General features: G+C 41.3%; 1 protein-coding gene across 1 annotated transcript; it reads right to left on the reverse strand.

The window, feature by feature from the left end:
* Positions 1–14279: 14279 nt before the first annotated feature.
* LOC128606382 (secretory phospholipase A2 receptor-like) lies at positions 14280–15692 on the reverse strand. Its single transcript, XM_053622464.1, has 2 exons — positions 14584–15692; positions 14280–14433 (listed from the first exon to the last, which is right to left on the reverse strand). The coding sequence occupies exon 1, from the start codon at positions 15303–15305 to the stop codon at positions 14586–14588; it is 720 nt and encodes a 239-aa protein (XP_053478439.1). The 5' UTR covers positions 15306–15692; the 3' UTR covers positions 14280–14433; positions 14584–14585.
* Positions 15693–16667: the final 975 nt, after the last annotated feature.

The raw sequence follows: 16667 nt of genomic DNA on the forward strand, positions 1-16667 counted from the left end.
TATCAGAAAAACATACTGACGTGTGTGTGTGTGTGTGAGTATCACGAACCGGTCTGAATGGCCAATCAGCTGTGTGTGTGTGTGTGTGTGTGTGTGAGAGAGAGAGAGAGAGAGAGAGAGAGAGCGAGTATCACATTTCCAGCAAACTGCTATAACTTTACTTCATCTGTTTATTTATGTAAGTAATAAACAAGCAGAACCGGTCCGAATGGCCAATCAGCTGTGTGTGTGTGTGTTCATGCGTGCGTGTGTGTGTGTGTGTAATTTTATCCAGAGGCCAGTTTGCTCTTGCCAGGGGACGTGTTGCTCTGCTATGGAGTAAGGGGGTGGGATTAGTGTGCAGCAGGTGTGCAGACAACACACACACACACACACACACACACACACACACACACACACACACACGCACACACAGACACACAAAGTATAATAGTTCACAGTAAGTTTTATGATATAATTATTACTGCAATATGTGTACATATCAAAATGATGATGATGATTATATTTATTTATTTTATTATTTATTTATTTATTTATTTTATTTGTATAGCGCTTTTTACAATAGACATTGTCTCAAAGCAGCTTTACAGAAATATCAACATGGTATACAGATATTAAAGGTTATAAGGTTTGTATAAGGTTAAGATATACAAATTATATTCAGTTTAATCACATTGCAATCACAATGTAATCAGCAAGAGGTGAGAAGACAATTTAAGAAAGTTGCCAGCCCTGACTCTGTTGCACCTGGAACCCTCAAATACTGTTCTGATCAGCAGTACCCAAGCTTCACGTATTCAAGTGGTCATTGTAGCTAAATACTGTTCCGGCATGTTTCAAGACATCTGTCATCGCCCCAGTTCCAAAAAAAACCCCTCAAAGATGAATGGCCTTAATGAATACAGACCAGTAGCCTTCACCTCTTATCATGAAGGTCTTTGGGGTCACCAGCTACCTATTGGAAAGACTCCAGTTTGTGCGTTTGGGAACCTACATGTCTGAGCACCTGCTGAGCAGAACAGGAGCACTACAGGGAACCGGGCTCTCCCCTTCATCTTCACCCTGTACAGCACAGACCGTCAGTATAGGTCAGTTCAGATCTCTGCCCTCTTCCTCTCCATCTCAACACTGTGGTAGTCAGGTGCATAAGGGATGGACAGGAAGAGAAGTACAGGGACCTGGTCAACAACTTTGTGGAGTGGTGCTGGAAGAACCATCTGCTCCTCAATGTTGCCAAAACCAAGGAGATGGTGGTGGACTACAGGAGGAAGAGGACCACACCCAGCCCCATTACCATCATGCATCAGGATGTTGGGCAGGTTGACACCTCCAGATACCCTGGTGTCCATCTCGACCGCAAGCTGGTCTGGAAGGTCAACTCAGAGGCTGTGTACAAGAAAGGGATGAGCAGACTCTACTTTCTGAGGAAGCTCAGGTCCTTCAGTGTTTGCAGCAAGATGTTAGAGACCTTCTACTAGTCTGTGGTAGCCAGTGCAGTCTTCTTTGCAGCAGTATGATGGGGAGGTAGCATCAGAACTGGAGATGCAAAAAAGCCTCAACAAACTGATCAAGAAGGCTGGCTCGGTCTTAGGCTGCTCTCTGGATGGTTTGGAGTTGATGGTGGAAAAGAGGACAGTCAATAAACTCGCAGCCATACTGAACAACAAACAGCATCCCCTCCATGAACTTCAGCTCCTTTACTAGAAGACTCATTCAGCGGTGCTGTAGAAAGGAGTGGTACAAGAGGTTGTTTGTACCAACTGTAGATGATATCAGTTAATATTGGGCTTCACTTCATATTAAAGCACCTAGACTCTGCAAGCATATGCGCCAGGATTCCCTTTCGTAGGTTTCTGCTCAGCCTTCAATACCATCATCCCTAAGCTCCTACAAGGGAAAGTCTGCATGTACCTGGTTCCATCTGTATGTGGATCACAAACGTCCTTTCTGACAGGAAGCATTTTATCAGCGCATTTCTGAACCCTGGCCACTCAGAACTGGAGCACTACAATCTTCATCATCTGACATAAAGGTCAGTGATGTCTCCTAATTTAAGGCTCCAGGCACGTCGCCCTCAATCCAAGCAGAACCTGTCCAGCAAAGACACTTAACCCACACACTCCCAATTACACAACTGAGAGAACCTCAACCCACTGTGCAGCACACTTCAGCAGTATCCAGATCCGAGACCGAGATCCTTAACACAAAATAACATCACTCCAAACAGAGCAACCAATGTCCAACGAGTGGCACGTTGAGCTGCTAAACTGGAGCGTCCAATCGCTAGATCTGTGTGGTGTGGACACGCCAGATTAATGACATTAGACTTACACACCTCACAGTCAGCGCTGCGAGCGATGCAGGGCCAGATATGCCACGCCCACCAGGAACTCCTCCAGAAGAGAAACAGTCACCCTTGTATTTGCTTGTGTTTACTCATTTGTAAGTCGCTTTGGATAAAAGTGTCTGCTAAATGAATAAATGTAAATGTAAATAAACAGAACAGGCAAACAACGAAGCATAAAGAATAAATTCTTAAAATAAGAATTCTTTTAAGGGGGGTGAATCATTTTGAGACTGGAGACGTCGTTATAAGTTGCATTTTCAGTTGAATTTGGGGAAACCGCTTGAAGCGTTCGTTGTGTTGAACTATTTCAGTTGCTTTTGTTGGATTTGTTCATCGCAAACATTTTTGATTGCAACTGTACTTCAGTCATCAAGAAGAAAACTCAGCAAAGGATGTGTCTCTTACAACAGCTGGCAAAGTTCCATCTACCCCAGGCTTCACTGGTACAATTCCACAGTGCCACTGTAGAAAGCATCCTTATGTCTGCCGTCACTATCTGGTTTGGTGCAGCTTCCTGGAAGGTTGCTGGCACCTCCCACCCTGCTACTGACCTACTCCAAAACCTCCATCAGGAAAGCGATTCCACTCCATGATAACCAAAACTGCACGCCATTGAAACAGCTTCTTTCCACGGGGAGTTTCTGTTATTAACCAGGCGGGCTAGGCAGCACTCTGCAATCACTACGAAGCTGTCCTGCTGTAACAAGTCACCTTGCACTAAATGTCACTAGGAATAATTGTATAATATATTATTATTCATTAAATATTGTCCTTACTACAGTGTAAAACTGCTATTGTTGTTATTATTAAGAGAAAGTGTGATCTCTGTGACTTTAACCGTGGCATAGCTGTTGGTGCCAGACGGGTTGGTTTGAGTATTTCAGAAACTGATGATCTCCTGGGAATTTCTCCTTGGGAATTGGTGCGAAAAACAAAAAAAAACGATTTTATTACAAGAACTGGATCCGACAGAAGAGACGTGGGTGAACAGGATCAGACGAACAGAGATCAGCGGAGTGAAGAGACGATGATGAAGCGTGTATTTAAACACCACAAGTTACTTTTCTAGATAATTTAGTCAGTAATGTGGTTTTTCCATCAGTAGATCAGGCTATAAATGTAGAGGTATGTACAGAGTCTTTCAGTGGAGTAGAAATAAAATCTTTAAATGCCATTTTCAATTTAAAAACGCTAAAATTTTACTTCTGGTTAAGGAACACGGAAAAACCCAAACAAGAACCGTACTGGATATATATGTTTGATGTTAATGTCATTTGGAGTGACATCAAAAATTTCTCAACTATTTTTTTTTAGCTCTAATATTAAACAATCAGAAAGAGCATTTTACAAAATACAAACCACAAATCCACTGGCACCCTGTCCAGGGTGTACCCCGCCTTGTGCCCCATGCTCCCTGGGATAGGCTCCAGGTTCCCCGTGACCCTGAAGAAGGAGTAAGCGGTAGAAGACGGATGGATGGATGGAAACAACAAATCCTTAATGTTATGTGTAAAATGTTCTGCATGATTCTAGCCTGGAGTTTGTGGAGAAATGGTTTAATTAGAATTTAGCATCCTGCTAGTGAAACAAAATAAGATTTCGGTGTGTTCTCAGACTATGTGACGATGTGGGTCTAGTTTCATGAAGAAGTGTCTTCACATGCTGGTGTTTGATGAAGCCTGAGAGCAATTGTCCAGTGGTCTTAACCGTGTCACGATATATCTAATATATGTTTGTGTTTATTGATGTGATGTAGAATTTCACTGCATGTTGTACACTGTACTTGTGCACCTGACAATAAACTTGAGTCTTGAAACTACAGATTTGTTAATCAGTTCCACCTAGTGGCAGGCTTTTATCAGTACAGGTTCCACTTCACACACGTTCAGTTGACAATTTATTAGGGTTTTTCCAGAACGTGTCACTTAACACTTGCATAGTAAAACTCTCTAAAAAGTCAGATGGTCAAATGTTTTTATTTTTTTTAAATTTTTTTATGGTGCTTATATTATGGTTTGTGTTTGTCATTAGTGTGTGTTGTTTTCCCTCGAGCAACTTGAAAAAAATAGTTTAATAAAATTTAAATAACCTTAAAAATATATATATATTTTTTAAAAAAGCTCATTATCTGTCCTTAAACAGATTAACACAGATATAGATAAATATACAGGATTAGAAAAGATTACGTCATAGAGTCGAATCCCGCAGCTGTAATACACCACATGACCACTAGACTGAACACTTAACTCAAATGACATTTTCAATGACATTTCCCCCCAAAATATCGACATACTGGCTGTTTGAATGCAGAGATTTACACCAGTCAGGACGAATTCAGTCCAAATGAACTGTTTATTGTATCCTAAACTAGGAGGGATTTTTTTAATGGAGCAAATATCAATTTACAAATTTAAATATAGGCTACATAATACATTAACATTCATAAGACGAAAAAAAGAGAAAGGTTTTTCATTGACGGTCCGTGTATGATGTGTTCATTCGTTTTCGGTTGCAAAATTGAAAAACAAAATACAAATAAAAACGCGTTCGTTAATTTTTTGTTTTAATATCGACAATTAAATAACTAGCCTATGTTTACAAGTTGCCTAAGGGACCGTCTGGCAAATCCGCCCACTGAGGAAAAACGTAAATGTTGTTCAAGCATCAAGTAAAGTGACATAAGTTTTAACATACAAAAGTCATTTAAAAACACACGTTTTTACACTCTAAAGGCTAATCTCTATCTTATATATCTAAAGTTTTAAAGATATAATTCACCTTTTTTTCACATTCCAGAAGTTGTAGTAGGTTCCTAGTGGCCAGACTGATGTACTACAGGTGAGATTTTGTCAATGCCTCCCTTTATACAAATGCAATACTCAATTATTTTAATAGACCAGGCGTCTCGTTGTGAGCCTGCTACAGCATTTAGAATGTAAAATCTCTGTTTTTAAAGGACTTTTGTATGTTAATAGTTATAAGTCAGTTTAATTAACGCGTGGACAACGTCGACGTTTGGGGCTGGACCTAGAAATGGGCAGGGGTGTTCTGAGCCCACCCAGATGCCTGTCTTGCCCACTCAATCAGAACATAGGCAAAGACAACATTAAACTTTTTTTTTTTTTTTTTTTTTTTTTTTTTTTTTTTTTTACGATTTATGTGTTGGTTAAAAGCAATTTGAGGCAGGATGTGTGTTGAGAAGTTTGAGGAAGGGCCTCTTACTTCTTACCCTCTTACATCCCGGTCCGTCTTACTGTAACCCTCTTACACCCCGGTCCATCTTACTGCCTTTGAGAAGCATGTAATGAACGTTTCACAGTGAAGCCACTGATGGATTCTGCAGGTTTTTCACTTAGATAAATTACACTCAGGTTAAATGCGAACATGCCATAAAACAAAATAACTCCAACTCAAAAAATAAGGTGGGAAGAAAGTATAAATGAGGCATATTTGAAATATTGAGCATTTTTGAGCAGAAATTGGGTTTAAACATAGTTAATTAGTCATTTAATAGTAAGTATTAAAAAAAAAAAAAGAACACCTCGTCATTTAAATTTTGTTTTTCAATTTTGAAACCAGGTACACGGACCTTTGACGATTACAGTGAAGTAAAAATTGTTAACAGATTAAATAAAGTTATAATGTAATAAAGTTTACAGTGTGTACTTTTCTACATTATTATAATAGCTGAGCCTTTCACCCACAAATAAACTCCTCAGGTGTTCAGATGCAGTTCTTCTATCAGGACCTAAACCCCAAACCCAATTAAATATCAGTAAAGAAAGCTAAAAATAATAAATGATTATATTGTGATATGAATATATTCTTCCTGAAGGAGAGTTGAACTTGTGTAAGATCACCTGTACAGAAAAAGAGAGAACTCAGTAAGACGATCTACGTTTTATAAACCAACACTTTTTCATGTAAATTGTAAATCTCAAATGTTATCTCCAGTATTGTTTGTGTTGTTATTGCTGTTTCTAGATTTTCTTTACTCACGCCCAGTAGCAGACGAAGTTCAGCCGTTCATTGCAGTTTCGGTTCATTAAGGTGTTTGTCGTGGTGTTGAGAGATCCACAGCGATAAGCTGGAGCTGGACATGAAGGCATTGAGACCAGGCTCCCCAGCTGCTCCCCGCTCACCCAGAGCCATTGTCCATTTATGAAGCGCAGGCCGGTCCACACGCTCTCTGTCTGCGTCTGCACCGTCTCTAGATTCAGCTGCTGCAGACTCGACTCGGAGGTCACGGAGGCCAAACCGGTGTAATAAGTCCTGCAGTGGTCCAGAGCCTCCTCCCAGGTCTTGTTCTCCTTCACCAGGACCAGGAACCGATAACAGTAGAAACTCATCATGTTCATGCAGAAGTTCGTATTCCAGAATCCTGAACAATCGGTGTAAACACATTTGACGTTCATATTAGGGCAATCATCACACCAGTTTGTGAAAAAAGTCCAGGTGGTTGTATTGTATAGGCGCAGCCCGAGCCAACCTTGAGAACCGGATCCAGACTCTATGAGGCGTTGGTTTTCCTCCATAGTGGTAACGTTGGCCAGATCTTTGGAGTGTGTTCTGCAATACAAACGAGCATCAGACCACTGTGCTGGGGTGCGAATGAACATATATTCTCTAATCAGACCTCCGACCGCACCACATCCGACCGCCAACAGGAAAATAAAAAGGAGCGATTTCATCTCTGCTCTGAAGCGTCTGAGCTCTGGACGTCTCTACACAACCTCTCAACACAACATTTCCACCAACTCAGAGCATGACATTTAAGGTCATGTTAAATCCATTTAAAACAGATGCAAAAGAAAAGTAAGCAAGCATATGGAAAAACCAGCTACTATTCTGCAGAACGAATTTGGAATGTCAGAAACAACACAACAGGGGCTTGTGACTGTAGCTTTTGGTAATTCAGGATGACAAAAGACAACCTCAAACAAAATGAAGTGGAGTGGCTATCACACCTGACTTGTGCTAAACGCTACTATCTATGACAAAAAATGTTCACAAAATATATAAAATCACAGAGACTTGAAGACGGTCAATCAAGGTTGACATTAGCGAGTGTGCTTATACAGAGTGAGATATAGCATGCGAAAGTTAACAAATACCTGGATTTTCTTAAATTATGCATTTTCTGTGTAAATGTGCCTGTGAACACATACAGCTTCACTGCTAATTTACAAAACAAAGGAGAAGCCTTTCTCCTTGCTGTAGATGTCATCACTCCTGGATCTCAACATAAACAGTATGAGTTAACAAGGTGGTTTTTTTTGCATGTGACACCTGTTGCAAGAGACACCTGTTTCCAATCATACACATACTCACACTACTCTTTTTAAGAGACTCTCATTCGTTCATGAAGTATACGCTCAGTTGTCCAGTGTCTCTGTGTATACCAAGCCTTTGTACCTTGTCTGTTTATTCTGGTTTTTGACTTTGTTTACGTTTATGACCTCGTCTCTTTGCCCTGCCCTGTTTGTACTGATTGCCTGATCGCCTGACCTCTGCCTGTTCATGATCCTTTGCACTTGTTAATTTATTAAACTGCCATACCTGCAGTTGCTTCTGTCTGCCCCTCCTTATCATTGAAAGAATACTTTGCCCCAACATGGATGCAGCAAGACAGCGAGGAGATCGTCATGCCACCATACATAGGGATGTCTGGCCACCATTCATGTCAGTCCAGTTTCCATGAGGTGACATTGGTAGGCTGGGCCATAAAGCCGGGGACACAATGAACCCGAGTCACTGCCTCTTGTCTGGCTTGGGGTTCGCCAGGCTTGAAAAGTACATTTGGTAGTGTAACAGGAACTGCTTCGGGTAGTCGCACAATCCATAATTCAGATCCGAAAGGTCTATATCAGTCCACTGGGGAAACTGGACTGACATGAATGTTTTTGGGGGCATCTGGCCAGTACAGGGTCCAGTGTCCTCACCAATGTAACTCAGCTGGCAGAACTATTTCTAAAGGTGTTTGGGAATCCAGGGCAGAACTGCAACCTGGATGAACTTATGAGTGAAGTCAGAGCCTGATCTACCGTTCCACACGTTTTATGAGTGGATCGACAGGGTGGCCTCCACTGCTGAGCTCCAGTGCCAGGCTAACAGGATGGCAGTAGGGGTGATGCAGGCATGCAAGACAAAGGGCTGCTGTAAAGAAACCACCTTACAGTGTCCAACATGCAGTAAACTCGGGATACACTAATTATATTTCTGCCCCAGGAATGTTTCAAAGCCAACTGGCGCACCCATAATCAAGAGCCAAGCTCCAGCTTTGACCCATGAGGTGGTCTCACCTGCAGAGCTCCAGCCGGAAGTCAACCTGGCGACCTCATCTCATGAGTTCCAACCTGAGACCCACGATGTGGTCTCACTTGCCGAGCTCCAGCTGGAGGTCAACGAGGCGGTCTCCCATGCCAAGTTCCTGTCTGAGGCTGACAAGATGGCCTCTTAAGCCATGTTTCTGCCTGAGGTCAACGAGGGGACCTCTGACGCCAAGTTCCTGTCTGAGGCTGAAGAGACGGTCTCCCAAGCCCTGTTCCTGTCTGAAGCCGACAAGGGGGCCTCCCAAGCCATGGTCCTGTTCGAGGCCGTCGAGGCAGCCTCCCAAGCCATGGTCCTGTCTGAGGCTGACAAGACGGCCTCCCAAGCCATGGTCCTGTCCGAGGCCGACAAGGCGGCCTCCCAAGCCATGGTCCTGTCCGAGGCCGACAAGGCGGCCTCTCAAGCCATGGTCCTGTCCTAGGCTGACCTCACTACCACAACATTATGCTTTCACCTGAGCCTGATGACACGGCCAACCAAGTTTTTCTCGTGTCCGAGTCTGCTAACACGGCCAAGTTCTGCCATCCTCTTCTGCTGAGGACGTTGCTCTGCCTTCCTGTTCCACTGAAGCTGACGATCCAGATTCCCACACCTGGGTACTATCTAGGGACCCCGGCCAACCTGCCCCAGCCTCATGCCTGCTCCTCGGCTCCTTGAGAAGCCTGCTAACTGTGGGACTATGCCTGCCTCGGGACCTGAGGGGCTGTGAAGACATTTTGCCCTGAGATCCAGGACTGCCGAGTAGGGAGTGTTTTTTTTTTATTTTGTTATTCCCTCGACTTTGATTCACTGCCTTGCCTAATTTGGATTGTTTGCATGATTGTTTGATCCTTGTCTGTCTGTGGTTATTGCCTAACCCTGTGGATTTGTCTTCTCATTAAACTGCCTTACCTGCACTTGCTTCCGTCTCAGCCTCCATTACGTGACATGGAATAACATGGAATTTTTTTTTACTATAGACTAAAGACAATGCCAGGGGGTATTATCCTTCATTATGGAAGAATTTTTTTGACCATTTTCAAAAGTAATTGCAAACTGTATTTGCAATTGCATTTCTTACTTGTGGACGCATAAATTGTGACATAATTCAAACGAAACACAATTTGCATTATTATCATTTGCATTTTCATTTACACGAATGTACAGTGTCTGCCAAATTTCAAATGGAAACGCAAAGTCCATTTGCAATTGCATTTCCTGTGTGTTACACGACCCTGTCATACTGAAATAACAAAAGCAACTACTCCGTTTGCTATTTCACTTCCTCTGGAGCCTGACAAAATTCAAAGTGAGTTACGTCACTTACAAATACACTCACACCCCATAGTATAGTCCCGCCCCCAACACTGATTAGCAGGTGTCTGTGCAAGTCCTAGGAAATGCAAATGCAAAGGGATTTGTGGTTGTGTTTGAATTTTGGCAGGCTCCGTATGTGACCCTGAGGAACTTCAGTTAGTACTCAGATTTTCATAATAAAATTTCTTTAAAATGCTAATCCACTTTTGCTGAACATGTGACCAGAATCTCCAGGATGTCATAACTCCGGCTTCCAACATGCATTATAGCACGAATTTCTTAATTGAGGGGAAAAACAAAAATGCAAATATCTACAAAAAAATTTTAATGTTGTGTTTTTATGTTTTTAATACAATTTTATGAACTAATATGGACTCGTCTCCTTGCCCATTTTTAGGTAAATATAAGAGTAAGAACTAATATAAGAACTAATATTAACTACTTCACCAGGGGGCTCTATGTAAAAAAAACACTGAGGCTTACCTTGAAAAATGACACCTATAAAACAATCCCACAGAAATAACATTCTTAAGTTTAAACTAACATTTATGTCCTAAATAAATCTGATGGGGAATTTGTGGAAATATTTTTATTTAAGTTATTTTATAATCATGTCGTCTTGGTGTCTTCCTGCAAAGATCATGTTCCATGTGTTTCAGCTGTTGCAGGTTCGACCCAGATGCCAAAGCAGTGTAATGAGTCCTCAATACAACACTTCAACACAACGCCTCAACACAACGTCTCTACACAAAATATCACCACAACACAACACCTCAACACAATGTATCTACAGAACATAACACAAAGTCTCAACACAACGTCTCTCCATAAAGTCTCTACACAACATCTCAACACTACACCTCTATACAACTTCTCAACACAATGCCTAAACAGAACATCTCACAACACAGTGTCCAACAAATCCTGTCACACTCGGGTCATTTTCATTTCATTTGATATGCATGCAAAAGTGAAATAAACAAAACATGCTGCTGAAGTGCAAAATAAATTAAACTGGAAAAGAAACTTTCATTTGTGATTAAAACCTGAACATTTCTTTATAATTCGCACATTGAGAAAGTATGGAAGAAATTCTTTATCATTTTATTAAACGTTCACCACCATAAATAAACATTACAATAATTCACACTGACGCAACAATTTAACACAAATATGTCACAGATATTTTGCCTGATCCCTTTAATAATAGTTTGTACCACTTGTTATGAACATGTCGTATGCTATCGTGAATTTCCATTACCGTTTATATGCAAATAATGTGTCACGCTACAATTATTGCTAATCATCAGCATAGCTTATACCACTTGCTAATCACATGCTAACTCTATTTAGCACTTTACGATTATTGCCAGAAGTAACGAATAATCTGAACTTGTGTGACGTGGTTGCTGTTACTAAGCTGAAGTTGATTATTTTCCAATAACCACACGGCCCAAAGTGATTAATATTCCATTATTATATATATTTATGTAGTTATTACAGTTATACCACAGCCATTTCCTAACCCTTACTATTTTAAAAGTATTAATCCATGCACATCATGCATTCTGTTGAATGTCTGTGTTCATAGAAAATGTTTAAAGCCTAAGGGTTCAGTGGAAAACTAAGGGTTCTTAACCTTCTATGTGGAGCCCTTTCTGATAGGGAAATACATAGAACATACAAAATTAAGGGTTCCTTTGAAGGACAAGCTGAAGAGCCCTTAACGGTTCTAGATTTAAAGAGATTCCCCGGAGTTTAAAGGGGCAATCTTATTATCAACTAGAATAACTATGAATCCATAATAGTTCTATGAAGAACCCGATAAAAGAGTGTTTCCTGATCAGTGTGCTGTGGCTCCACATGCTGGAACAGGATCCTTACAGCAGCAGGTATTTAGAATAGTTCCAGTTACTTCCCTGCAGAAAAAAACAACAGAAACCATTACAGAAATTCTAATGGTTTCCACTACAAATACCATTAAAACCAAATGCTCTGTGTTTTGGGCCATATTTTATTAGGATTGAATTTTTTTTAATCAATTTCCACAAGGCATAAACATGCCACCAATAGAACCCAACACATTACCAGTAGAGACACAGAAGGACCATTATAGTTTCCATTAAAACCAATACAATTCCCATTATAACCATTACAATTTCTGTAATGATCTCTATTGGGTTTTTTCAGCAGGGTTAGGCTTTTTTTTTTTTTCTAAGGTTTTGTGGTATCCATACACCATCAGAGACACACATCCACAAACTCTTCCCTCTGAAAAATCTGATGGCTGATGGCACGAAAGAGTTCCCCAGACGTTTTGAGGCACTGTTCCTGAACGTGCTCCTGAGCCCCCTCAGCTCAGCGTAGAGAGGATGAGAAGGATTGTCCATGACAGCTTTCAGCTTCCCTCTCATCCTCTTCTCAGTCACTTCCTCCACCATGTCCAGTTCCATCCCTACCACAAAGCTGGCCTTCCTCACCAACTTGTTCAGTTTGTTGGCAACACAAGACCCAATGCCACCTCCCCAGCAGCACATCACAGCAAAGCAGATAACACTGGCCACCGGATGAACTAATTTAAATGAACTTATTTAATGTTGTGTGATTTATTTTTTAGTAAAATTGTGTTGACAATGTGGGTATCAAACATGATACAGCATTTAGTGTTATGACACAGATTCAGACAGGGATGCAAGTGTTCTGTCAGAATGATATTCTAGAGAATATATTCATGATGTGGATATATATTTTGTGTATTTTTAGATGGCAAGAAAGTGTTCAGGATGTGGTGAAAGTCCTTGTGCATGGTAATACAAGCGACTTGGAGCAGTTAGGGGAAGATGGCGATGAGGAAAGGATTCCTAATGGAGAAAATATCGAAGCAAGGCGCAGATAGTGATGTTGAGGACAAACAGCATGATGAAAGCATTGATCAGGCAGGTACAGGAGTAGAGTATCCAGCATCACAGGACACAGTAAAGCAAAACAGTCAGCAAGATGCAAAGTGAAAGGCGAGTAATCAAACCATCTGAATGTGATTCATGTGTTAATCAAAGGAAGAAGGAGGGTCAGAGTGAACGCCATGCATGTAGTTCAAACAGGTTGTTACAGATGCCCCGGGTACGAGCCTACTGCCAATCAAAGTGAAATGGTTGTAAATAGGTTCCTAGATGAACTGAAAATAAATTAAACCAGTATCTAAATGGAAGGCAAAATACATTGTGGTTTCAAAACTGTGTTTCTAAAATGTCAGGGATTGGAGTCTGAGGCGGATACAAGTGCAGATGATGGTTTAAAAACGTGCAGTACACAAAAACAAACACTAAGAACATGAACAGGAACTATAGGCAAGCATGGAAACACACACACACACACACACACACACACACACACACACACAACAACAACAAAAACAAACCGTATATAAATATCAGTGCTCGTTAGACTCAGGTGATGTGCAGGGGCTGATGGGTGACGTAATCCGGCACTGCATTCAGCACTGACACTAAGACCATAACATGCAGTGATGAATAAATAACGATAAATATTATACAAAAAGAAAAATATATACACAAATAATTTTTGCACATTTTCCCCCCAATTTTCTGAAAGGTTCTATGAGCAGTGCACGTTAAGGAAAAAAACATGAGAATATTCTTTCTATTATTTCACGTGTCAGGCTTGTCTTTGTTTTGTTTTTGTTGTTGTTGAAAAAATATAGCTGTTTCCATATATGATCATATAAATTTAAGACCGAGCGCCGACAATATATATTTTTTTTCCCCAGAATTTACAGTACTGTGTAAATAGTGTTTAAAATTCTGTACAAATGAAATGGTCTCTGCTATTGTATCAGTGTATTTACTGTATATCTGAGTGGATGTAAGTGACTGATATTTTCCAGAAGAAAGATCACTGACTCAAACAACTTCTGAATCAAATTGTACCCCAAAATATCGACACACCGCTTGTGTTTATATGCAGAGATTTCTACCAATCAGGACGAATTTGTTCTACATGAACTGTTTATTTGTATCCTAAACATGGGCAGGACTTTATAATGGAACAGACCTCGATTTACAAAAACATAGCAAGTTATAATTAGCAGGAAAAAAGAACAAGGACATAAGAAACACAAGCTGTAAACAAATCAAAACATGCGTGATACATGAAGATTTATACATGAAAAGACAATCTGACAATCATAATGAAGTGAACATTTTAACAGACTCGTTCAAATCTATTCTCAAAAACAGATTAGATTCAGGTATTGTTCATATAAATAATTCATCATTTACAGTCATAGTTAATATGGAGTAAATTGCAGTTCCTCGATCAGAACCTGATCCCAAAACCCAATTAAATATCAGTAAAGAAAGCTAAAAGTAAAAATAATGAACGATTATATTGTGAGATGAATATATTCTTCCTGAAGGAGAGGTGGACTTGTGTAAGATCACCTGTACAGAGAAAGAGAGAACTCAGTAAGAAGTCGTACGTTTTATAAACTGACACTTTTTCATGATTGTAAATCTCCGAGATTTCATCAAATTCTTGATTTCTTGTTGCTTCTGGATGTTTTTTATCTTTTAAATTTCATTCTTACTCACATTCAGGCACAGATGAAGCCGAGCCGTTCATTGCAGTTTCGGTTCATTAAGGTGTCTGTCGTGGTGTTGAGAGCTCCACAGCGATACGCTGGAGCTGGACATGAAGGCATTGAGACCAGGCTCCCCAGCTGCTCCCCGCTCACCCAGAGCCAAAGTCCATCCACGAAGCGCAGACCGATCCACACGCTGTCTGTCTGCGTCTGCACCGTCTCTAGATTCAGCTGCTGCAGGCTCGACTCGGAGGTCATGGAGACCAAACCGGTGTAATTAACCCTGCAGTAGTCCAGAGCCTCCTCCCAGGTCTTGCCCTCCTTCATCACGAACTGATAACAGTAGAAACTTCTTGCTTTTGTCCAGTCGTAGTTCTGCAGGAATCCTGAATGGTTAGTCATCGTGACCGCACAGTCGTACGGCGACGTTTCAGAAAAACTCAAGGCACTAAACCAGTTTGGGAAAGAAAGTTTTTCTCCATCAGACCATATCCAGGTGCCTGATGTTCTGCGAAGCCCGGGCCAACTTCCAGAAGGGACGGATCCAGCTTGATAAAGGCGTGCGTTTTCCTCCACGGTGGTGATGGTGGCCAGATCTTTGTAGTTTTTTCTACAATATGACTGAGCGTCAGACCACTTTAATGGAGAGTTAATGAAAATATATTTTCTTATGAGATCCTCAGCCACACCACAACCCACCGCCAGCAGGAAAATAACAACGAGCGATTTCATCTCGGCTCTGAGGCGTCTGATCTCGGTGCGTCTCGTCTAACACGACGTCTCTGCTGCCTGATCCAGATCGTCACACTCGGGTTGTTTTCAATACATGCAAAAGCTAAATAAACAATGGGCTTAAAGGAGGAGGAAAATGAAAGAAAAAGAAAAAAGGGATTCCACCAAATTCCACTTTTGGCCTCTGGTATAAAGAGTTGACAAAGCTTTACTAATTTTCTGAGCTTCAAAAAGAGCAATTTGGATAAAACTATAGTTTTATTAGACACATAGACCTACTGTACACAAGACAACGACAAAAGCTTGACAGTAACACATACAGGGACCAGCCGGAGTCCCTGGTGGCACACTTACACCATGTACTAAAAGTATGTACTCTCTATGTGAAGAAAAGTACATACATTTGAGTGTGTAGTAAAAGAGTACGCAAGGACTGGGACACGCTAACACGTTGTGTAACGGAAGAGAAGGTTGTGGCCTTGAAGAGAACACCGTAAACAACCTCGTCACGCCGTTGCGTTTCAGCTTTTCTTTATTCATTATTCCTTGACCACGAAGTGGTCTCACCTGCCGAGTTCCAGCTGGAGGTCAGCATGGCGACCTCATCTCCAGAACTCTAACCTGAGACCCACGAGGCGGTCTCAGTTCCAGAGGTCCAGCATAAAGTCAAGTTCCTGCTAGAGCTCAACGAGGTGACCCCCCAAGCCATGTTCCTGTCTGAGGTCGACCAGACGGCCTCCCAAGACACTTTCTCCCGTCTGAGCTCGACAAGGCGACCTCCCACGCCAAGTTCCAGTCTGAGATCGACGATGTGATCTTTCACGCCAAGTTCCAGTCTGAAACTGATGCCACGACCACCCAAGTTCTCCTCACACCTGAAACCGACGTCACGACCGACCAGGTTCTGCTCACGCCTGAAGCATGTAGAAACTGACACCGACTCTCATATAAGGTGATGTTAGGTGATGGGAAGGTAATCCGAAGACATGTGGATCAAATTCTCTCACAACAGAGTAACACTGCAGTTGAGGTAATGGACTGTAAATATCCTGATTGTGACTTTTCTGACAATACATCTCCTGCAGTGGCTAAAGAAATGGAGGAAACGAGGACAGGGGACATTTCTAGTGAAGCCAATGTGGCTTTGGACAATCACAAATTTTGGAGATACCCACTGAAATGACTGATGATCTGGCAAACAAATCTGTTAGCCCTGAGACGGTCACAGAGACCCAGGAGATTGCCTGGTCATTTGATGGTTTATGAACTGAAGTAAAAAAATAAATAAATAAATACTGTGAATTGTAATTTGTAATAGTGTAGTAGCTGCTGTATTCTATTATTGTGAAACTGCTGTTGAAG

This window comes from Ictalurus furcatus, chromosome 4 (assembly GCF_023375685.1).
Source record: "Ictalurus furcatus strain D&B chromosome 4, Billie_1.0, whole genome shotgun sequence".
NCBI classification, from domain to species: Eukaryota; Metazoa; Chordata; class Actinopteri; order Siluriformes; family Ictaluridae; genus Ictalurus; species Ictalurus furcatus.